This window comes from Aphelocoma coerulescens, chromosome 3 (assembly GCF_041296385.1).
Source record: "Aphelocoma coerulescens isolate FSJ_1873_10779 chromosome 3, UR_Acoe_1.0, whole genome shotgun sequence".
NCBI classification, from domain to species: Eukaryota; Metazoa; Chordata; class Aves; order Passeriformes; family Corvidae; genus Aphelocoma; species Aphelocoma coerulescens.
This window is the reverse complement of record NC_091016.1, coordinates 62,391,069-62,414,662: the sequence shown is the minus strand read 5'-3', so window position 1 is coordinate 62,414,662 and position 23,594 is coordinate 62,391,069. Positions and strand designations below refer to the sequence as shown.

At 39.4% G+C, this 23,594-nt stretch overlaps 1 protein-coding gene across 1 annotated transcript in view; it reads right to left on the bottom strand.

Moving 5' to 3' along the window:
* The window catches only part of AIG1 (androgen induced 1), a 131,090-nt gene that overhangs the window by 69,787 nt on the left and 37,709 nt on the right, over positions 1 to 23,594 (bottom strand). The window contains exons 2-3 of the mRNA XM_069010549.1: positions 17,311 to 17,466; positions 6,069 to 6,170 (exon numbers count right to left, since the gene is read on the bottom strand). Of these exons, the coding sequence (XP_068866650.1) occupies positions 6,069 to 6,170; positions 17,311 to 17,466 (258 nt within the window). The remainder of the gene's footprint in view (positions 1 to 6,068; positions 6,171 to 17,310; positions 17,467 to 23,594) is intronic.

Genomic DNA, 23,594 nt, shown 5'->3' with positions numbered 1-23,594 from the left:
ATGTCCTTAGAGGATGCCATTTAGACAATTTGGACTTCTTCACCCTAGCAGCCTCTCTCAATTTTCAGGTGCTATGCTATCATAGGTTTTGACACACCACCAGTTTCCAGGCCCTTCATGTAAGTAAGAGAAAATCAAAAAAATCTCTTAAGCTGGTGCTGGTTTTCTCCCCAGAGCAGGGAGATAATTGATACCACTGTAGTTACGCTCCAGTGGTGGAACTGGCAGATAATGAGGAGAGATAGCAGACAGAACCCCGTAACTGCAGCATGAACATGCAAGAAGTGTACAAATTCAACATTATTTTCACAGGCTTTGCAAATATCCTGAGTCCCCAGGCAACCAGCTTCAATTGCTATTCTTTCCATCAGATAGATGTTTAAATAATAGCCATCTAGGAGTGGTTAGTCTGTTGGAAATTAAATTAAAAATTTTCCCTGATTTTTATCAGAAAACCTTGCAACTTATGTAAAAAGTGGGAACGCCTTCCTGGAGCAGTGAAAATTTTATTCACGCCTAACATATGATAATATTGTAAATAAATTAAGAAGAGCACTTGAGTTGTAATATCCTTGAAACACTTAAATTGGATTTAGAAAAAAATCTCAGAAAAACAGAAGTATCTTGTAGGCAGAAGGATAAAGCATTATGAAGGTGCAGTCTATTCTACAAAAAGAGCCCATCCGTGGGATGTGCTGTGTTAGCAAAGCATCCCCAAGGAGTAAAATGCACTGTATCAAATTAGCAATTTCTTAAAAGGATTTTTAGGCCTACATGGAGAGAAAGAAACACCTTGATGAAAGAAAGGATATCTTCTTGTTCATCCATCAGAGCGACCACTGTGTAGCAGTTGACCAGTGAATAATGGAGAGATGGGTTTGCCAAATAACTCATCAGTTTTGGACATTCCAATCTTTATGTGTCAGGTTACTATGGATTTTGATTTTTGCATGCCTTTTCTACTGTTCTTGTTAAATCACCAAGGACAAAATTATTTACACCAGAAAAATAGCTTTCATAAAATCATAGAATGATTTGGACTGGAAGATCATCTAGTTTCAACCACCCTGCCATAGGGAGGGACCCCTTCCATTAGATCAAATTGCTCAGAGTCCCATCCAACCTGGCCTTGAATACTTCAAGGGACGAGACATTCAGAACTTCTCTGGAAAACCTGTTCCAGTGCTTCACCACCCTCACAGGAAAGAATTTCTTCCTAATGTCTCATATAAACCTGCCCTCTTTCAGTTTGAAGCCATTCCCCCTTGTTCTATCACTACAGATCCTTGTAAAAAGTCCCTCCAGCTGTCATGAAGGACCTCTTCAGGTACAGAAAGGTTGGAAAAAAGTCACCCTGGAGCCATCACTTCTCCAGGCTAAACAGTGTCAATTCTGTCATCCTTTCCTCATAGAAGAGGTGTTCCATCCCTCTAATCATCTTTGTGGCCCTCCTCTGGACTCACTCCAACAGGATTATGTCCTTTCCACCATTAAAACCAAAAGGCACATAAGCCATGGCTGCCAGGCCTAGGACAAGGCTGCTAGGACAAGCAACTGGAGAGGTGGTCGGCGGGACTTGGTACCGATCTCTGGTGGGCTGAACTTTTCAGCTGAGTAGTCAGCAATAAGAAAAGAGAGACAACCTGTGAAATAAATAGAGACATATCTCTTGGACAGGCTCCTTCCTCTCCACTAACTTGTCTTTTTCTGCTGTTTGTCCCAGTTTTTGTGCATTCTCTTGAATACTAGGACAGAGGGTAAGTCTTTCTAGAAATGCTTTTGTTTCCGATTTCCCAAAAGCAGCATAAAAACTAACAGAGTACAAAACGGGAAGAGGTTATGTAGACTGCAGTGGCACAGAACCCAGACAATAATCATTTTTCCAACTCCACAGATGCAGAGCATATTTCTCTTTCCCCCTCCCTGACCTTTCCTCTATGGTCTTCATATTAAGACACTACTTTTTTTCTGACCTCCAGAGCATTTAAACTCCTCAGTAAGTAATTTCTATCTCTTTATTTTACTTTCCTTCCCACAAACAAAAGATGGTTCACATTTTTAAAACAAATTTGAGACAGTGTCTGCAAAAAATAAAGAAGAACTCTTGCTGAAATGGTATGCTAACTTGGATAGATACTGCAGGCAGTCCTGCCATGTAACCTGGCTCAAAATCAGCAATGCTCAAGCTTAAATTAATTCAGTCTACATATCTGTTTATATGGGCATGGTTAGAATAGGGGCAACCTCTAGTTGCCTGTGCTAATACTGAAGAGAATATAATTTCTGAAAGCAAATGTTATCCATGCACCAACCTGCCCTGCCCCAGCACAAAATGGTGCAAGGAATGAGCTGATAAAAATCTTACTACAAGATACATTTATTTTAAACACTAAAGGTTAGTCTTCAGTGAAAAATTCCTCATACTGGTAAAGATCAGATAGACAGCCATCAGAAACAGGAAAGACTATTTCCCATGGAAAATATGCCTTTGGAATTACAAGCTGATATGGATCCAAACTGCAGGACAGTCTCCAGAAAACAAATTACATCTTTGATGAAAGAGTTTAGTAATTTGGCAACTAAAATTGTAGCTCACAAAGATGAATTAATCTGCATAAGTAATAAATCCAGGAAGTGCACTTGACACTTCAGAAACAGACCAAGGCTGAGACACAGCCTTATTCTCCAACAGCTCTCTTTAGACAGGTAGTTATTTCTACTGATAGAAGCTTAACTTCAGATACTCAGATGTGCTCCTTCGAATAATAAAGAGAGATGAAATCCTTGTGTTAGTGAAATCAGCAGCAACCCTGCTATTGACTTCCCTGGTCATTTATCAAGTCATAGTGCTACCATTTGGTTATGGATTAATGAACTGGCTGAGATGATGAAACACATCAGTTTCATGGCACAGTACAACTCTGTTAGTGATACCTTTCACAGGTGTATCAATCTGCACATATATGAGGTACTATCTGGCACCAAAAAGCACCACTTAATATACGGATTTTCCCATATAAAGGAATTATATTTTTAACTATTACAGAGTGTGTGTATGTATACATATACATATATATATGTAATAGAAACAGTGTTCTTGAAAATATATGCAATTTTATGGTGAATAGTTTCTGCACAGCAATGAACCTCTCCTCTTTTTCTACGAAACTTTATAAAAAAATATTAAAATTGAATTGGTAATGGGACTGCATATTTCCGAAGTTCATTTCCATCATGTTTCCAGTTTCTAGAAAGATTTTTTACTATAATTCATTTTTTTTTTTAATATTGAAAAAGTGTTGCTATGAAGGAGTGATGTCTCTGAGTATTAACAAGACATTACTGTGTGTTCGAGAAAATAGGGGTTTAGGTATAGATGGTATTCTAACTGCAAATAAGGGATGGGAAAGGAAGAAAAGAAAAAGGGGAATGAGAACTAATTATTGTAAGCTTAAAGAGCAGCAGGCACTGCAGCCCAAACCAATTCTTCCTGGGCTAATGCACTGGATTGGATGAGCCCTTCAAACAATTTCTTCCCAAAGCTTTCAAGATAGGCAACTTAAAATGTTCCTAAAGTATGAATACTCTCAAATATTTTATTACATGCCCATATTACTAATGCAAATATGATTGCTATTACAGCCAGATTTCATCACTTTTCACTCCTTTTCCATATATGGATTTTGCAGGCCAATGTTGACATTTGAGCAAGTTGTTACAGCTCGTCATAATACATTTGTCAGAAACTTTTGAAAATATGACTTTTTAATCAAAGTAGAAATCTTTTTTATTGTGCAAAATGTATAGTTTCACATTTTCCACTTCTTTTTTTCTAAATAAATATTTTGGGGAAACTGCTATGAAAAAAATCTGGATAGAGTGTTCACAGGTTAAGTGACATTTGACCTCAGATCCTTAGGAGCTGTACCAGGTACTGCGTGGGAAGCTCACACAAAAGTGGGATTAATCAGCAGTGTGACAGAAGCTAAACAACCCACCTCTCACTGACAGATTTCACTCTGCCAGGGGTAATGAGTCTCTTGTGTGAGTTCTGTTGTGCAAAGTTGAGCTCCAGCATGGCCACCCTTGCATTCAGAAAAGTTATCATTGCATGTGCACAACTGCTGTCAAAATGTGCAGGAACGCATGGGAATAAATGTTTGTTTTGGCATAAAACAATAGCCAGGGATCCTACTTTTCTAAACTGTATTCCCAGAGGTCCTGCCCTTTCACCTAGTGTGCATCTAGCATATTCCCTAAAATTTGCCATGTCAAAATTTTAACTACTAATAAGTGAGGTGCAAGCATTCTCAAGGTAGTTTAATAACCCTTTCATACTATGATGAGCAATGCATTAGAATTAATTAGCACGAAAGCTGGTGAGGATAAAATGATAAAACATCAGAAAGAATGTGCTAAAATGTGGTGAAAAGCCCCACAGCCATAAGCTGCCCCTGTGATCTAGGTAAAGAACACTTGGATAAATGGAGACTGACACAGAAACTAATTCCTTTACAAAAGTCTTTCAAAAATGCTTTCTACCATATTTCAAGCTGGAAAAAAAGTCTAAGATACTTGCACACAATACATTTCAGCAAACTCTATGATGTCCAAAAATCTCAAACAAAAGCCCTCTTCACATATTTCACTAAATATACATTTCTAGAAAGCAACATGAGCTTGAGTTGCCTTTTAATTACAGCACAGAGAAGACTTCCTGAATACCTACCACCATTTGCTGCCAACAACAATGTACATTCATGAAAAATGCTATGGGTTAAGCACTTCCAGTATATGGAATGTCACCTGAAAGAAATGTCATCAGAGCTGGCACTGATCTGTTGTGGGGAAAAAAATCAAGATGTGCATGGTTTGGCAGAGTTTGCAAGTGTTCAGCTCGTAACCTCAAAACTCAAGGGAGGACAGCCTGAACAAACATAGCAGGAATCATCAGACTCTTTCCTCAGCTCTAGACATATATAATATCATGCTGTTCCTTTCAAAACATCATAAAACAGTACAGTATCTAGCAGAAGCTGATGCTCCTCTTGTCAGCAACAACTCTCATACTGCTCCTTTTACACAAAATCTGGGGAACAAATAAATAGCAGTGCCATCTGCCCTGCTCCACAAAGGACCAATTTATCAAGCCCAGCAATGGTGGACAAATCTTGATCTGCTGTGGTGATGAAGGGCACACACCCAGAAGGATGAGCTCTGCTGTCATCTACTGATGAACAGCAGTGCCAAATGGTTTGCTATGTCTTGATGAGGAAAACAAAGTAATAATGAAACATTTTGCACAGATGCAACTAGAGAAGCAAACATGACACTTTTCAGCTCCAAATGCTGCATAAACAGTGGAAAGTACCTGATGGCAAATCGTAGCCGTAATTTTCCCTTAGCATTTAAACATATAGTTGAGAGAAAGGATGTCTGATTTGACATAACAGAGAGGGATTAAAAGGTCAGATTTCTTCTCAAGAAACTACCTCTATGATTACCAATGCATCAATTTTGAAGCTTTGTGTTGATACATATAATTCCACATTATTAAAAATATTCAGATACAGGTTCTGCTACATAAGTTTGGTGTGCTTGAGTTATTTTTCTAAAAGCACCCAAGTCAAAAAAATAGAGATTTTTTAAAAAAGCATTTTAACCAAAAGGTTTTCATCATGAATTATACTTTGGCAGAATGGTAACGAAACATTCAATTAAGTGTTTCTGTCGTTTTACAGCAAGATTTGTCAAAGTCAGAACTTCTGTTTTATGGAAGAGTCTCTTCTTCCTCATGACACTTTTCTGGGAAAGATACCTTATACAGAAAAGAGCTGACCCCCACAACAAGCCTGGATATGTAAGTTCAAATCTCCAATTTCAATCTAATAAGGATTCAAATATGACTCCAGGAATCAAGGAAGGAAAGATGTCACTCTTCCTTGCAAATCACATTCCTTAATCACTTCTGAGGAGATTAGTACCAAGAGTATGCAGAATCATACACAGAGAAATCAGTGTCTTACATTTTTGTTTATGCAAGGAAGTGTTTGCATTACTTTACTCACCATTCCGTGATTTAGCCATGCTGGTATAAAATTATCAAGCAGCTTTGGGTAAACCAGTTCCCTGTCATAGATATAGATGCTCCAAAACATCGTCACAACAAACTAAGGAGAAAAAAAAAGACAAGAAATTTTTAAATATATGCTTCTGAAAAATTAGTTGCATTCTTTAGATAGCAAAATGAGTCACTTAGCAAAGGATTTGTGGATCGATATGGACATTATTGTTCTTTGACCAAATACTGCTCTAATCAACAGTTTGAATCTGGATTACTCTTTGCATTCACTGAGGTTTTAACTTTTCCTCTCTTTTTTTCCCCCTTAACTTTTAGCCAGGAAAAAAAAATCTCATTTTGTGACTTACATGCCTGTGGCCAAATTACAAGTGAATACTATACTTTAGTAGCAGATGTGGTACATAAATAATGTTTTTCCACTAAGAGGATAGAAAACAAATGGAAAATCAGCTAAAATATCACTTGGAATTCATAGAACATATCAGTATGAAAAATTCACTCCTGAACAGAAGCCTGTAAAGTCATATTTGCACTTTTCTTTGTCAGCCATCAAAACAGCATTAAAAAAAACCCAACAAAACCCTTTGACAATTCTCCACACAATTCAGGGACTGGGATCCACAGAAATGAGGTCTAGTATCCTGCACATTTGTCAATATGAAATTTGACTTGGTTCTTCTCAAAAACTGTTTACTGGGGGCCCAGAAAAAGACCATTATTTCTTCTAGACTGAGGACAGGACAGATGGATCAGATAAAGTTTACACTAGGCTAAATTTTTGCCGAAGTGTTCATATAGATATCCTGATATCTGAAAGGTAAAGACAATATAAACCTACAAAAATGTACAGAAATAACAGTTTAAGCTTACCTTAGCTGTGGCAAGTAAGTTATTTTCTAATTAAAACACCACTGCTTTCTCACCTTGAATTTGAGTCATAGTTTTCTAGTAATAAAAAAGGCTTATTGTTTATAGCAGTAAAACCCAATACCTGGGCCAGGAGCTTTTCAATGACCATTTACAGGGGATCTCTAAACAGTAATGATAAATCCAAGTTTACAGCTTGAGAGCCAAAAGATAGAACTTCCACTGAGATAGAAGGGAAGTATTCCGTTATATCCAAACTGATGTGGCACATGATCTTACAGTTCATTTAGAGGGTCAGTTCAAGAAATACTGGGTGAGCATAGCATGGACTGCAGATTACTAGCCATGTATAATGTGTAGGCATAAGCTCTTTCATATGCTTCTGGCTTTAGAACATTAAAATTGAGGTTTGCAGTTAATCAATGGCACCTTGTTCTAACCACAGACAGGCAGACTTCGGCCAGCCAGTTATGTGAATGACCTGAACCAGCACACTGTTCCCTCAGTGTGCATACAGGACATAGTTTCTTGGTTTCCAACACAGTTGTCCATCTGTTATGACAGCTATCGGTGCCTGCTCAGAATAAGCTTGGACTATTTGACTAGTGCACAGAGGCCAGGACAAAAAAATAGGTTATGATGGACAGCCCAAAAAATATTGCAAGTGTGAAGTACCCCACAAGAAATCTCTCTTCTGGGCCAGTCTTGGCATTGGCACAGTGCAGCTCTTTACGCACCTGCTGACACGTAAGTGCCAAGATATGAATAGCTGAACAGCAGGAAAAATGGAAGCAAAGTATCCTCTTCTCTATAGGCTTCCCAGAAGTCATGTATTATCACAGTGGGTCTCTGAGAACCTGCTAAGATCAACTGGGGCATAAAAACATCTTTGCAGGCACATGAAGACCAAGATTGACAATGCTTTCTTCCCAAGGAAGTCTTAAAACAAGAAAAATCAACCAGGATTAGGTTGAACTTTATTACACTGAACACGACAGAGCTGGCATGTTTTGACCTGTGATTTTTGTGTGGAGCAGAATAAAACAATAGACTTTGTCAAGGAGGTAAAGACAAGAAAAGAGGGGACGTGCCATCTGTCCCTTAACCAAAGTCAGCCAATGGATAGAACAGGATCAGCCTAGCTGGTTGCAACCATCTGGAGCTACAGACGGCAAACGCTGCTTAGCAAAGCACTATCACAAGGCAGACATAAGGTAAAGGAAGTGCGCAAAACCAAATGTGTTACAGAACTAACCTGTCCCAGAGGATGACCTGACATGAGACTTAAAACAACACCCTGGGGAAGATTCCTTCCAGTGTCTGAATGGCTCACCTTACCCTTCTTTACAATTAGATCATTTGGATAAAATTTGGATAAAATTATTTGGATAAAATAAAAAAGCTATAAAAATTAACTATATGGATAAAAGTAATTATAATGAAGGCTTGCTACATAGTTACTTTGGCTGCTTCTGAATTTGTTTACTTTGATTAATGAGCAACTGTTGGTCTGGTACTTTTAAATCCCCTCTACTATGCTTACATTTTGCTACTGGTAGACTTTTATATGGGCTGGGCTTTCCTAAGATCCCACATGATCATGTAGTGCCAGACCATGACACAACTGAGCTGCTTCTTTACACTGCCTCTTATAAAGTCCTGGACTTGCTTGACGAGTTTCTTATGTTTTTTTTAAACCCAAGGCAGCACACAGGAGAAATGAGACAACATTCTCAGGAGATTAAACAACGAACTTTTATTGGCAAACTTCAGAAAATAAGGGTACCTGGCAAATTTTAAAGCAACATTCAATCACACAGAACGATTAAAAATCACTGCTTGAATTCTGGCATGATCTCAGCTACTGTAAAATCCTAACAGTGGGCTGTGACCACGTGTGTCTGTGCAACTGCTTTTATCTACTCTGGTCTCTTGGGGCATTCCCCCCTTGGTGGGGCTTTTGCTGTGCCAGTGGCTAATAGCCATTCTGGGGCTGGACTAGAGGTTTCAAGGGGGTGGGGGGTGGGGGATGGAGCAGTGCACTATCCCACCTAGGTAGGACATGCCCTGCCCCCCTTCCCTTTAGTTGTTTTAAGGCAGTAATCGTTTTCTCCAGTTTCTCACACAACCCTGAGGCTCAAAACAGTGACTGAGACCAGAACAATGGGCAACAGGATCTTCCTCTTCCATGGTGGCAGTGGTGGGATTCTAACCTAGCACAGAGAGGGAGAAAAAAAGTAGAGGAAAAAGAAGAAAGTGTACAAGAAAGAGCGGACAATTGCTGCTTCAATAATCAAAAATATAGGTCCAGTCAGTAAAGAGATTCCACCCTATGCAAGCCATCATCCCCCACCCTGTGAGTTCCAGAGATGGCAAGAAAGATGCAAATCAGGACCGGGGGCAGAGTTCATGAAACCAATCTTTTGGCTGCAGCAACTGGAAGAGTTCAGCAGACTGGTTGGAGGTTTTCTTCACTTTTGCTTGTGCGTCTTAAAACAGCATTTCCCTTTGGTGAGGTTCAGCATTTCACATATTCCTTGCCCATTTAGTAACAATTTATCAAGGATTAGACAGTTTTATAAAACCATCTTTGATACTTGCTGGACTTGTAAATTGAGCTCCAAAATGGCTCCAAAATGAGTCCAATTTAAGATTCTCTATTGCAATGTGATTGCACACCTCACCAAAAAATACAAACCTTAAGGATAGGCAAATTTTCAACAGTTAGTCTGCCTTACGTTTTGGAGCTGGTAATCTTAAAAGTCCAGGTATTGTTGCAACCCGAACAAATACACATTTCCTGTATTACCACCCTTACTTCTTCCACCAGTGTGATTTCAGGGGGGTCCCCAGAACCCATATTAGAGTCAATTATCTTATTACAGTGCTAGGGTTCCAAATGCCAGGATAAGGGGGAATATCAGGGTGCATCATGGGAAAGTTACATCAAATAAAAGTTCTACAACATAATAGTCTGGTTGCCTCAGTGGGATTAAAGCTATAATGAAAACTCGAGCCATTCCTATCTAGTTTCATATTTTTCTAGTCAGGGTCCTGGGTTCAAACCAAATACCTTCCTAACTTACTAAACATTTCACTGGTTTCCAAATCCAAATTCTTTCTTCTGACATCTTAATGCCTTATGACTTCTTTGCCTACAGCTGGAGAAAACTTTCCAGCTGCCACCTCAGTCTCTGTCATCAACCCCCTTCTCTGTATGATCACAATTCATACATTGCTTTCCACTACTGCATGTGGTTCCTTTGGCATCAAACTACACTTCCTTCTCAAATCAAAGTAATTTTATACCTTGCTCTGAGGAGGTAGGAAGAGGTATACAAATCTGATTTCATAATCATATGGAATCCTGTCTGAGCTTCCAAGCTAAATTCAGGAAGGAATCTTTTCCACCTGCAGTGGCAACCAGAGAGGAGACACAAACAGCCCAAAACAATGCTTTTGACATTTATATACATACTGCAAAACTACTGAGACAAAACACACACAAATATAAACATCACAAAACATAGTAAGGTAAAAACATATAAAAAAAATCACTGCAGCGAAGAACTGTGTAAATCTTCAGTCCTGTTGCCACTTCATCTTCTCACAGACACATCTTTTCATGGAATACCTGTAGAAGGAGTGAGTAAAGAAAACTCGATCCTACTTTGACTGGTTTTAAAATGAAGTAATTATCCATCTGGTGTTAATTTTGTGTTCTCCGGCATGGGCATCTGTGGTTACTCATGCATACATGTTATGGGGTGTCTTTAAGACCAGCAGGACTTCCCCAATAGTTGGCAGGCCTACCAGCACTGGCTGACCTGGAAAATGTATGGGCTTCCAGGGATCATCAGTCCCTTGGTTTCCAGAAGGGGTAGTAGGTGCCATAGGGCAAAATGCTGTAAGTCATGGACATCCACTTATTCTCAACAGGTCACTGACTTTGGTCACAGTGTCCCACAGTTGATTAGGCCACTTTGGATCCTGAGGTCTCAAAAACCATTTTTGGAGACTTTGTCCTTTCAGCTATCCCATTGGCTTGTAGATACAGAAGGGGGTATGGAACACCCACAGTATCCCTTCAGTTTTTGCCCATTTCTGGACTATTCCTGCTGTGAAGTGACTACCATTATCTGATTGCACTGATTTTGGTTTAGGCAGGAAACTGAACCATTATTTTAATCCTTTCACAGTACTTTCCCCTGTAGACCATGCCACCACTTTAGCCTGCATCAAACTTGAGACTGTTTGAACTCCCATCAGCACATATTGTTTTCCTCCTGATTTGTTAAAAGGACCAATGCAGTCGACCTGCCAAATTTCCCACAACCTCTCTCCCATCCTTAGGTGCAGGGGAGGATTTTGCAGGGGGTGTTTCTCCAGTCTGATGCAGCATTGGCTGCAGTCAGAAATAACTATTTCATAAGCCCTTTGGATGACAAGCCATCCTCTACTTACCATCTCTCTTAACAAGTCTTTCATTCCAGAGTAGCTGCATGCTTCACATGCAGCCATTCCAATAAGTATCTCCATTTCTCTTCTTGTTCTGCTTCCTTTTCCTCAGCTAAGACAGCCAACGGAGTGATGAGTCTACTTGGATATTTAAGATGTGGGCTGGATGATCCCCCTTCTGATGGGCTGCTACCCATCCAACTGATATCATTTTGGCTCTTGCACTTTTCAGAATTTCTCCCCACTTCTCTTTCTGCCACACCAGCACTCTTTATACCTATGTGGGCCAGTGGCTAATAGCCAGTCTGGGTCTGGATTAGAGGCTTCAGGGGGGTGAGGTATGGAGCAGTGCACCATCCCACCTATGCAGGACTTGCCCTGCCCCTCTTCCTCCCCCCCTTTAGTTGTTCTGAGCCAGTACTCATTTCCTCCGGTCTCTCACACTTACGTAAACCTCACGCAGAACTGTGGCTCTTGTGCTCATGTTGCCCTCCTTGTGGCACAATTCATGACTCTTGTGGAGACAGTCAATGTACTATACTCACATGCCAGGCTGAATAGGCTGCTCATATGAAGCAGAAAAATTTCAGGGAGCCCAATATTTTATTTTCCTTTGTTCCCAAGGCAAAATGGCACAAATATTACCTTCCATTTCCTCTGTAGATGAACTCAAGGCATTGAATTCAAGGAAGAAAACAGGCACCAGCAACTGTTTTTACATTTCTTTGCACAGGAGCCTCCTGAGATTGCCAGCTTTGCAAAGATAGTGAGTACTGGGTTAAACATAAAGTTAAGCAATGTATAGAATAGAGAAGTCCCTCGTTTGCTATGTATCCCTGTCTAGGGTCTGTAATGATTATCTGTCTAGGGTCCAGTCATTACAGACCAAAGGAAACCTCAAATTTACAAGAAGACCTTGGAACCTGAAAATATGGAATAGCTCACTTATTACAGGCATCTGAAAGACTGCTGAGCAAATACACAGCAGCAGAAAAAAGGTAAGGCTGAAAACAAAATGCTGTCTTCCCACTTAAGGAGTTACTCCTTGAGTGTTTGTCCTCTGTCTCTGAAGCTTCACAGGACAAGAGAACAGCATGTGGCCCTATCAAGAGAAAAATTGTAAAGGACAAGTTGGGAAACAGATGGATATTCAAAAGAGAAATCAAATGGCTTTGTTAAAACACTACAAATGGAAGCAAAGAGAAACTAAGAAAGTAAAGCCAATGAAAAGAATTGTGTAATTCGCACTTTTACATGAGTCCAACCAAGAAATGTTATGGAAATGAAGAATGAACCCAGTGGAACTTTATTTTCCTACACTATGTGTTTTTGGTTTTGGCTGGGCTGCACAGTTCAGTCATTTCCTGGATGGCTAATGACAAAAAAAAAAAAAACAACCCAACCCTTGTGACCCTCACACAATTTGTTTTAAGTACAGTTAAAGGTAAGCTTTCTGGCTATCTCCCAAGACATTTGTGGTTAACTGCAAGTATAAATATGTTGTTTGTGAACTTCTCTGACAGTTAGAGCTGTTACATCTAGAAGAAAAGTGTTGTTAAAGGCAGACCACAGTTGGTACAAATTGGCATGGTACTGGCTTTAGGTGGGATTGAGAGCTAGCACAGCAATACACTGAAGATATTTGAAAAAGGCCAGTGACAGAAATCACAAGGGGTGGGAAATAAAAACCAGGGAAAACCCCTCTTGGAAAATAGACTTCAGGGGGCAACTATACCACTACTTGCTAATGTTCCCATCACCAGTCATCTCATCACAACAGATGAGGGTAAAATCTAGAAGAGAGATTTTTTGCATGGTTGAGTCAGTTATGGAAATAAAATTAAGTTGTAGTCTGGTCAAGTAGCGAGGTAACTAAGAAACTGCAGAACGCCTACACATTTTTCTTGGCATAAGATCACAGATCAGCATAACTGATGATCTACAGAAGGGTGATCAGCTTTCCTTTTGACTCTACTAGTACAGAGAAACATGAAATAAGAAAGCATGCCTGGCATTCCCTCCTTTGTATCACAGGTTTTTAAACCCATAAAAATGTAACAGAAAAAACAAGGTAATTCTAGTCAGTTTAGAGGCAGATTCAAACACAGCCATTAATGCTACATGATATAAAATGTCTGTGGTAGAGTTTGTGATTTTCTAGGTAGCAATCTCTCTTTTAATATGTAACAAGATCAATTTTTGTTCTTCCTACTTCTATTAAACACAGGCTTAAACAACCAGAAATGCCTGTTTTAGCTCTTCTTCCTTTTGTTCGGCACAAATTACAAGAAACATATTGATAAAACCATATACAGTTTATACAAAACACTAATTAACTATAGAAACTTGGCAACTTAATGATCTATGTCAAACAGATAGAAAAAAAGTAGGGATAAGCTAAACCACTGGTGAAATGTCTGACTTTTGAGCATGTCTCACATTACTCTAGGAATGTAAATTACTCTCAATATGTATCTCTTTTACACAGATAAAGGGGATGGCAAGCCCAAGTAATTATTGATAAAAATTGGTAATGAACGTCTAAAATACCTAGGCAAACAATTTTCTTCAGTGGATGCTTCCTAATCTCTTAGGCATTTGAATAGTATTGCAGGCTTACAAGAACTAAAAAAGGGTTAGGAAGTGCTGCCCACAGACTTTCTGTAGCATAAGGCTTTACTGCACAGAAAAATAATCTGTTGATTTTGGATTTGATTCTCTAAAGAGTCATGTTAAAAAGAGCAACAATAGGTAAATAGTAGCCGTTATGTCCTTAGAAGAGGTTCATGCTTATTTCTTAACTCTCCTGTGAAATATAGGCTGGCAATTCAGTTTATTCAGAGCCCCTGAAGATACACAATGCATATCACAACACTGGAGAGATGTGATTTGCTGCACAGATTTTTCAAGTTTTGATTTGTTTGCAAGACTTGATTCGTTGTGAAGCCACAAAAGGAGATTATTTACCCCCGGGTTATTCTTCCCCTCCTTTGGAAGGTGGGAGGAAGCTGGTGGTCAGACTTCCCAGACGGTTTGTATGTAATAGTTTTTTAGGAAGTACTAAAAATGAAAAACTTTGCTTTGTTGCGTTTTTTTTTTCACACATCATTGTTTGACCTGGGAGTGGAAACCTCTTTTCTCATCTGTTTTTCAGAACAAGTCATCTCAAGAGCTCCAGTAAGCAGGAAATACAGAAAAAAATGTGGTGAATTGCTCTTGAAAAGCTGCAGTTATTAGGCTTTAAAATGTTCCCCTAGTATTTGCATTATTGCCTAAACATGCCCTGTGTAAAACACTGAGCAATAAAAATAATTTAGATGTTAATGAAACTGACAAGTACTTAAGCATGACCATACTGTTACATTAGAAACCCAACAAAGATTTTATTCACATCCGCCCCATTTTTATGTGTGAATGTTCCCTTGTGTCACTACTGGAAAACACTGAGAAGCTCCATGGAGAGCTAGGTGGGTGAGTCTTAAGGAAAGAAAGTTTGCATTTCAAATTATTTCCTTTTTTCCTTTTTTTTTTTCTGGAGTGAGGAAGCTGTTAATATGAGAAATGAGGGAACTCTTTTAACTTTTTTTCTGCAGACACTCTGGTGTTTAATAACTTCCTTCTAACGAGAACCTCCATCATTGCAAAATTTCACTGTTTTCTTCCACATAAATAGTTCTTCAGACGACAAAATCTGCGTTAGATGTTTGCTGCTTTTGGGCCCTGTGCTCTTCCTATCTGTAATCCCTCCAAAGCAGAGCCTGCAGTGACTGGCAGTCTCTAAAGCACTGGCCAGGCTTTGGCAAGTGGTAGCTGCAGTGTGGTGAGATCTCTGCTGCTGGTGAGCATCAGGTTTCAGGAAGGAGCTGAGACCAGTGCAAAGTTGTGAGGTGCTGCTGTTTGTCTCTCGGTAGCCAGGAGAAAAAATAACAATGAAAACAACCCTTTTAGGATTTCTCTGTAAGATGTAAAGTGGTAAACAATTGTTCCCTCTCACCACAGAAAAGTCACACTTGGAAGTGGAGCGTATCTGTACGATGAACGTGGCCATTCCTTACTATGTTTGTTAAAGACACAATTTGTTCTTGTATGAAACCCTTGGGAAAGCAACTATCTCCAGGTACGCAACACATCTCTCGGGAACTGCTAATATGTAAATGCTGAACAACACCTGACGTGCAGGCAGCCGCTAACTGGGATTCTTCATGTACTGGTGGCAAGAGAAACATTGCCTGAAAAGAAATGTTCAGAATTGCCAAGACAAAGTGAAGCTGAAATTCTCCAACATCTTGAAAAGTTTCAAGATCAGGAGCATTGCAGGAGCAGAGGAGCACACAGACAACAGTATGGAGCTAGAACAGTGGCAGGAAAAAATCCCTGAATCCTGAGAGGTGTGAGACAGCCAAAGAGGGTGTGCTTTCATGCGAGTGAAGTACACTTCTAGAGTGAAAAAGGCACTTAAATACTTTAAGCACAGACAAATAGAATGATGTTTGCTCTCCTTTTTCACTTCTACTACCAACACAGTAGGAAAAGCATCTGTTACTAATAACAACTACTTCTAACTCCCCATCTCCTTTAGAAATACAAATGTAACATAAATCTCTGCACCCATAAAATGCATATTTGCAAACTTGTCTATGCACAGATTTTCTACTAGCTGTATTAGCTGACCCATTCTCCTCTACCATTGCTGGAAAACTGCAGTTTGCTACCCCAACATGAATCGTGGTAGCTCCCAAAAGGCAGGCCAGCAAGTATAATAAGGGAAGGCTACCAGCTGGGTTTTTATTAAAGAAGTACCTGCAGTGTTTCACATATGCTTTCCCTTTTGTAACTTTGCGAAAGCATTCTGTATTTCTTCATGTATTGTGAAATTCCACATAAATGGTAAAATTAAATTCTAATAAAGCATCTCTGAATATATGAAATTATAAATGATAGATTGGTATGCTAACTGCTGTTAACTGACAGAAAGTGATCAGCTTTTGTGAAAGTACAACTTTAAAGATCTCATACAGCTCTCTAATAGTCCATAAAAAAAAATTTGCTTCTAGTGAATTTATTTTAAACTACTGTACAATGAATTTAATAAAAGAGAATTAAAGTTTGATCCTGAATTACAATAAAAGCAGTACTTTTAATGAAATGTTCACACATTTTTGCATTGCAACCTAAGCTTAGAACTAGACTGACATAGATGACACTTCCATGTAAAAACTCATAAAATTATGGATTTTCAGCTTCTTTATAAGCTATGTAAAGACATTGAGCACCTCTTGTCATTGCAAGTGACGTGCAGTGTCCCAGCAGAGCAAGGCCTGATCCAAAGAATAGTTTTCTTTTGAAAAAGATATGTCAACCCCACATACCTTCTGTGTGCTTTCTAGCATTACTAACAAAAATCTTTTTTTCTACCTCAATTCTTCTGCCAGCTCTGAATACCCCATGGAATTAACAAGGGCCAACCTGGACTTTTGCTTCTCTTCTTGCCCATGTTGAAATGGCTTACAGCCCGAATTCCCTCAGGTCATTATGGTGTAAAACGTGCCACAGTCAGCACTTTCACTACTCCTGATGATGACATATAGTGCAGAAAAAGTCTAAATTGAATCTCAAGATGCTGCTGGTACAATACACATTTAAAATTACTTGTACAATCAAGCTCCTATTGTAACATATCTTTTTTTTTTTAACAAACCAAAAATTATTTCAGCAGCACACTGTATATTCTGTTCCCTTATACCTGTGAAAAACAAGAGAGTAATAAAATCATCTCTACCATTTTTGCCTTTCTGCATAGTCTTTTGCATGGTGATGGGGAAGCCTTTCAGGAAGAAAACATTCAGTAAGTAACACCGTTCACCCAGCTTGCAAAGACATGCACAGATTAACATTGTACTTACCACTCCCACAGGGAAAGCTAGAACAGCCATCATCCAGTCACGGAGGGAAATGAGTTTTTTCAGCTGCCTCTCTTGCTCTTGACTGTCATTCCCTCGAGTGAGAAGACTGGACAGGTCAGTCAAGACGCAAATCCCGAAGAAGACGGCCTGGATAACCTGCATGGAAGGGGAACACACTCTTGAACAGATCCTAATCTTTCTGTGTTCCTCCCCCCATTTCTTCTTCTCTGAACAGAGAAGACCAGCCTTTTGGCAGGGAGCATGTCAGACACAGGCACTCCTGAAGAATATTGCCACGGAACTGACATGAGGAGTGGGAATACATCAGTCCCTTAAATATGGGTAGAGTTTGTTCACATAAAAGCCACGTGTGCTTCAAAGTCTTGCATGCACCTTGCTCCTCATCTATAGGGGGAATCACTGTGAGTGGTAGGACTACGCCAGAGGTGGAACTTTCCACCCTCACCCCAGAGGGTCGTATGTGCCATGTGCTGGGGACTGAACTGCAGCCACCCCTTCCTGTGTCGCTCCATACAACTCATCCCCAAAGCATTTGCCTCTGAGGCGGAAAAAGTGAGGAATGCTCCCTGTGAGATGAGAGGAAAGAAAAAGAAACTAGTGTTTCTTTCCCTTGTGACAGGAAGTCTGTCTTGGAGATTCTGCCTGCCCCAGACACTCCACCTTACGGTGCACTAAGTGCTTGAGACTTCCTGACAGACACAGCACATGGCCCAGGCTTCAAGCAAATCTATCTCTACTTCATCTCAGGTAGTGATTGATAGAACAAGAAAGCTGCAGGAGTTATTCACTTTCTTTTCCTAATGGCAGACTGTCATTTACCTAACTTTTCCTTTTTTGCATTTACGTATTTGTGTGCAATGTAAGACTATCTGTTATATTAAATTGTTAGTTTAATCACCTGAACCCACTGATTTGGTTCAAACTTGACTCGATCTTAATTTGATCACTGCGTTTTTCTCCCTTAATTAGCTTAGTAAAATTGTAATAAGTTAGCTTAGGAATGCTCTTGCCTGAGGACTTGCACATCCTTTCTAGTACAGTTCAGAGAAGTGCATGCAGCTTGTTTACTCCCCAAGCTGGAAGCCCGGGTCACAAACCCACACACATCAGGTAATCTCAGGTAAAAAGTTAACAAAACATGGGCTTGGTTCCCAAATTACACAGTGATTCGTCGAAAGACATAAACATATGCTTAAAATTCATACAGTATGTTTTTCAAAGCAAGCATGGAGTCCTAGTTTAGAAGTCTTACTGTAAACCTAAATTTTCCACTGACTAGGAGTCTCTGACTAAGCAGAAGAACATCCATAAGAAATAAGAATAGCACGTACCCAGATTCTGCAAAATACAATTTATTATCTGCATACATCTTTGCAGAATTTGTACTATAATAAGGCAGACAGGCAGGCAGGAAGGAAGGATGGAAGGAAAGAATACCAAACAGATGTTGGCTACTAGGAAGAAATCCAGAGATGTGTAATGATTGGATGGATTAAAGTACATTTCCTTCTTCAACAATCCTTATATGACCCAAACACTTGTAAATTCTGGCTGTAAAGCTGTAAATGACAAACATTCAAATGGCCCCTGGACGTGCTTGCAATTCTGCTGCCATTGCTCTCCCCTCTCCAGGCTGTAGCTACATAGAATTTGCTTGATAAATAGATGAAGCAACATTACAAAACATTCCCTGAAGCTGTGAGATGTGACAGACTATTAGTGCTAGAGCTGTATACTGCGCTAGAAAAAGGTATTACTATTTCAAATGACTGCTTGGAAAAGTTACAATCTTCTACATAATTTTTGAAAAGCCTTTTAAATGTAAGTTGGGGCTTTTTGGAGCTACTAAGAACTCCTAATGCACTTTTTCATATTATTTGTTTGAAACAAGCACTTAGCAGAAAAAAATCTTCCCATACTCAGCCCTGCTTTCCACCAAACAGATGGCCTATTTGGAGAGCTGAAATAGAGGAACTAATTATGCATTTACTTGACTTATGAGGAGATATGATACCATCTACTATTCACTCAAGAGTGTGAATGCCAAACAAGACAGAACTGGGGGAAAAAGTATACCTAACAGTAATGAGATCAATCTGGGTGTTAAAAAGTTTAGGCTGAGTACCAGGAAATATTTCCTAACAGTGAGCTCTGTCAGACCATGAAATAGTTTCTCAGAGGAAGTGGTGGAAGCCTCATGGCTTGAGTCACTCAAACCGATATTGGACAAAACACTCAATAATGTACTGCAGGGAATAGTATTACGCTGGCAGGGCTTGGAAGAGTGACTAATGGATTGTTTGCAGCTCTAACTATGATTCCCTGAAATGGTCCCTCTCCAAAGAAACACAGATTCAAACAATCACACACCCACTTTCCAAGGGAATTGAGATTGCACATCCACTAATCAATCACAAACCGAACAACTTCTCTCCCTATTATCCTGTTATGAACACAGAGCTTCAAGAGAAAATATAATGATATCATTGGGAATAAGTGAAAACTCCTAAAGGGAAATACCCAAAGATTTCAAAGGGTAGGTATGAAGCAGACTATTCTACAAAAAGATTAACAAATAAAAATCCATATAGGAAAGAGAAAATTACATCTTTATTGAGAACATTCAGAGCCAATGAAAAAATTGTACAGTGTTCAGGGAGGAACAGCTACAGCTTATTCATAAAAATAATGTCCATACATTCACTCCATTCATTCTACTTCCTTTCCTTTCTAGAATGCACAAGAAAACTCTTCTGACACCTATCAACATTTAGGATTAGAGTGAGGACCTCCAGAGCTGCATGAGTCTCAGCAGCATTACAGTAATAAACAGAATCGGTAATGATTTACATCCTTTTTGGGCCTGGCATAGGAAAAGCATAGCATGGAGGTACTGGTGGTTTTTGGTATGAAATGAATTTTTGAAGTCCATGCTCCTCAGTGTGAATGCTGTCTAACAGATGTGAAAAAAATCACAGCAAGGAAGCAGAAACTCCCTCTAAACAATGTTCTCCAAGGTGCCCTGGTGTTACCTCAGATTTAGGACCACATTTTCAAAAGAGAGACCTTATTTTGAAAATCTGCAGGTGGTCAATCTGTACATGAGACATCCTCACATTGTTAAACAAAGAGCTGACATTTTTTTTCTCTTGGAAATGTAAGCAAGAAGAGCATTTCAGAGGACATACTTTCCAGTTTTGCCTCTAACTAGAGCTTGAAGTAAAACAGTGATTTAGAAAATGACAAATTTGACAGAAAACAGACATACCTTCCCTATACCATGTAACAGTATAGATAGATAGTACAGATAGAAAAAGAAACTTCTAATCAGAGTATGCAATCCCAAGAAAATAACTGAACAGGTATAAAGCACTTATTGCTAACCCCCTTTTCTCCTAGAAGCCTAAAGGGGCCACTGTCACTAGAGTTGATACTACAGTACCTTTGAACTGTGATAATGTAATAACAAGTAATAACAATGGCCATCTAAAGGATATCAGCAAACAAAACTCAGAGCAGAGAAGACACATGTTAAGTTGCTGCATAAACAGGATGAAACCAAGCAGCCCAGAAACCTTCTCAAACAGTGAGATGTATTGAATTACATATCACAAAAGATTGTTCCTATGAACAATTAGAATAAACTAGTTGTACATGTCTGTCTACTACAAGAAGATAAGGACTTGCTTCTGTAGGACAGTTTTTGCACAAGGTGTTCATTTCAGGGCTGCAGCTAACAGCCTCCTCATACTCCCCCTAATTTGACTTCTTAGAGTCAAACAGAAAACCTATTTCCTTATAAACCTATTTCCAGGGCATGAAGACTCCCTTCTCCCCCATGCCATGGGGCTCCATGGTGTAGACAAGATCTCTGCACAACGGACATTATGAAAATTCTGTTACTAGTCTTACCAAGGCAGAAAACCCCCCATTAAATTCACTAACTCTAGATTTCATTCTCTTTCAAGTTTGCTCTCATAATCAGAAGCCGTCTTCAGAGCTCAGGGCAGACGAACTGGAAAAGTCTCTGCAAGCACGACTACTACTCAAGGGTATTTTTTCCTCTGCCTACCTGTGATTATGAAAAGTCACTGTCCTCAAGTTATCATTTTCAAGATTAACAGCACTTACTTCATGTAGCCCTCTTATGAAATAAGGCATCACTCTAGGCTGGCAAATAGACAGCACTGCCAGAATAAAACATGGGAGTAACACTCACAAAATCCACAGAAATAACAAAAAGCACTAAGTAACCAAACATAACCCATATTATAGGATGACTAATTCACAGAAGGGGATCAGGGAGGCCTCACTGCTCCTTGGGGGCTGGGAGTGGCAGGGGGAAGTCAGGGCCCATCCCATCCACATCCAGAAGCAGGGCAGCCAGTGGCACAGGGCCAGTCCCAGCTGCAGGGCACCACCTCCCTGGGAATGGGCCACCAGCTTGCAGGTGGGGAGCAGACATAACCTGACCCATCAAATCATTCAGACACATGTTGTATTTCCATAAGAAGATGGAAGTTTAGCTCTACCAACGTGCAAAATCAAATTGCTGAAGGCTGTAATTTCTCTCGTATTTCAGATTTTACAATGTCATATACAGAACATGGTCTGATTTTCCTCTTCAAACAATGGAAAATTATTTATAACCTTGGAGTATCTATTACTGTTCACTGTCATCTTAGCTTTAATTTCTCCAGCCTCTAGACATCATTATTTGCTGTACAAATGAACTATGCTTCAGCAGTTAAGACTGTTTCAAGTGTTGTTGTGTATTGGGCTGTTTGCAGGCATGTGTGGACAGCCTGCATCCTGTAAAAACAGCTCAGTTATCTGTAGTTGCAACATACAGAGCAAGTCCAGGTTAGGTGGAGAATAACAAGGTATTTGTAATAGAAAATGCTTCGAATGAAGTCATGGGTCGTAGCTGCTTAATAAATATATTACTGTTCTTGATCGCATGGAACGACTGATTCTTCCTGTCCATTGCCATTCCACCATTACTCACAAACACACTGATTTATTCTTGTCACTTCTCCTTGCCTCACTGTATCTTTATTAGTTATAATAGCAAGCAGAAGCTGGACAACACATAATCAAGTACTAAATCTTTGTATCAGAGAAGCTACAGACTTCAGATAAGAAGAAGGCAAATCTTTGTGTCTACAGACAAATGACAGAGAGGCATAAAGAAATAAATGCAAGAAGCAGCAGCCTTTTAAGTACAAAAATACAGTGTAATGCATCTACCCACTAAACCTACAATTAATTAAGGTGCAAGCACCATGAAAAGCACTGTGTGCTACCCAGAATCATTATTTCTGTGCAAGGAAAAGGGAAAAAGACTCGTATCTCAAAGGTCGGGGTAAAAAAGAAGCATCACCCCAGAAGATTCATTGACAGCAAGCTGAAGCAAGCAGGCAAAGCTCGTGTTGCATTTTCTTCCACACCAGCTGCAGTACTGGGGTTGTTTTAGGTTGCTTTGTTTCTTAAGCAGTTTTCAACATCATACGCCACTTCAACACAGAAAAGGAACACAGCCCCTGTCCATCAAAAGCCAGTAGCCTCAGAAAACAAATACATCACAGAGAGAAGAAAAGTAACAGACAAGGCAACGAAAACAGAATAAGCCAAAGGGAATAGTTAATGCAAATGCCTTTTATTTCACTTTGAATTGTTGCTGGTTAGGAATCTTGAAATACGTATTTCTTCTACTCCTCCTGTCTCTTTTACTTACACCAATTAGAACTAAAAACTACACTAGTAAAACATGACACTTATTTCTATCGGAACAGACAACTGGATAAAGGCACAGCCTTATAAATGTCCAGCACTGCCTTTACCCAAACTAATGATTCATGTCTCCCTTTACAGACTTCAGTGGGGGGATGGCTCTTCTACTCAGGATGTTGCACATGAAGACTAGTCCTTAGTAGGAAATCTAACTTCATTTTCATGGTTTAGTCATATGATACAAATCAACTTACAAAACATGCCTAATCCCTTATCAAATGATGTAAATTCAGGGACTCCTTTAAATAGAATCCTTTACTTTCTACATAACCTCCTGTGGTCTCTTTCTTTGAAGCCCACCAGTATTGTCCAAATATAACCAAGGATGGGGTTTTAAACCACTGAGATTTTATAGATATACAAAAGAATAAAATCTACTACGAAATTAATATGCATGAAAGAAAAAATTGTTTGACTCTTGGGTCTAGTTTTTATATGTACTACACGGTTTAATTCGTAGTGTTTAAGCA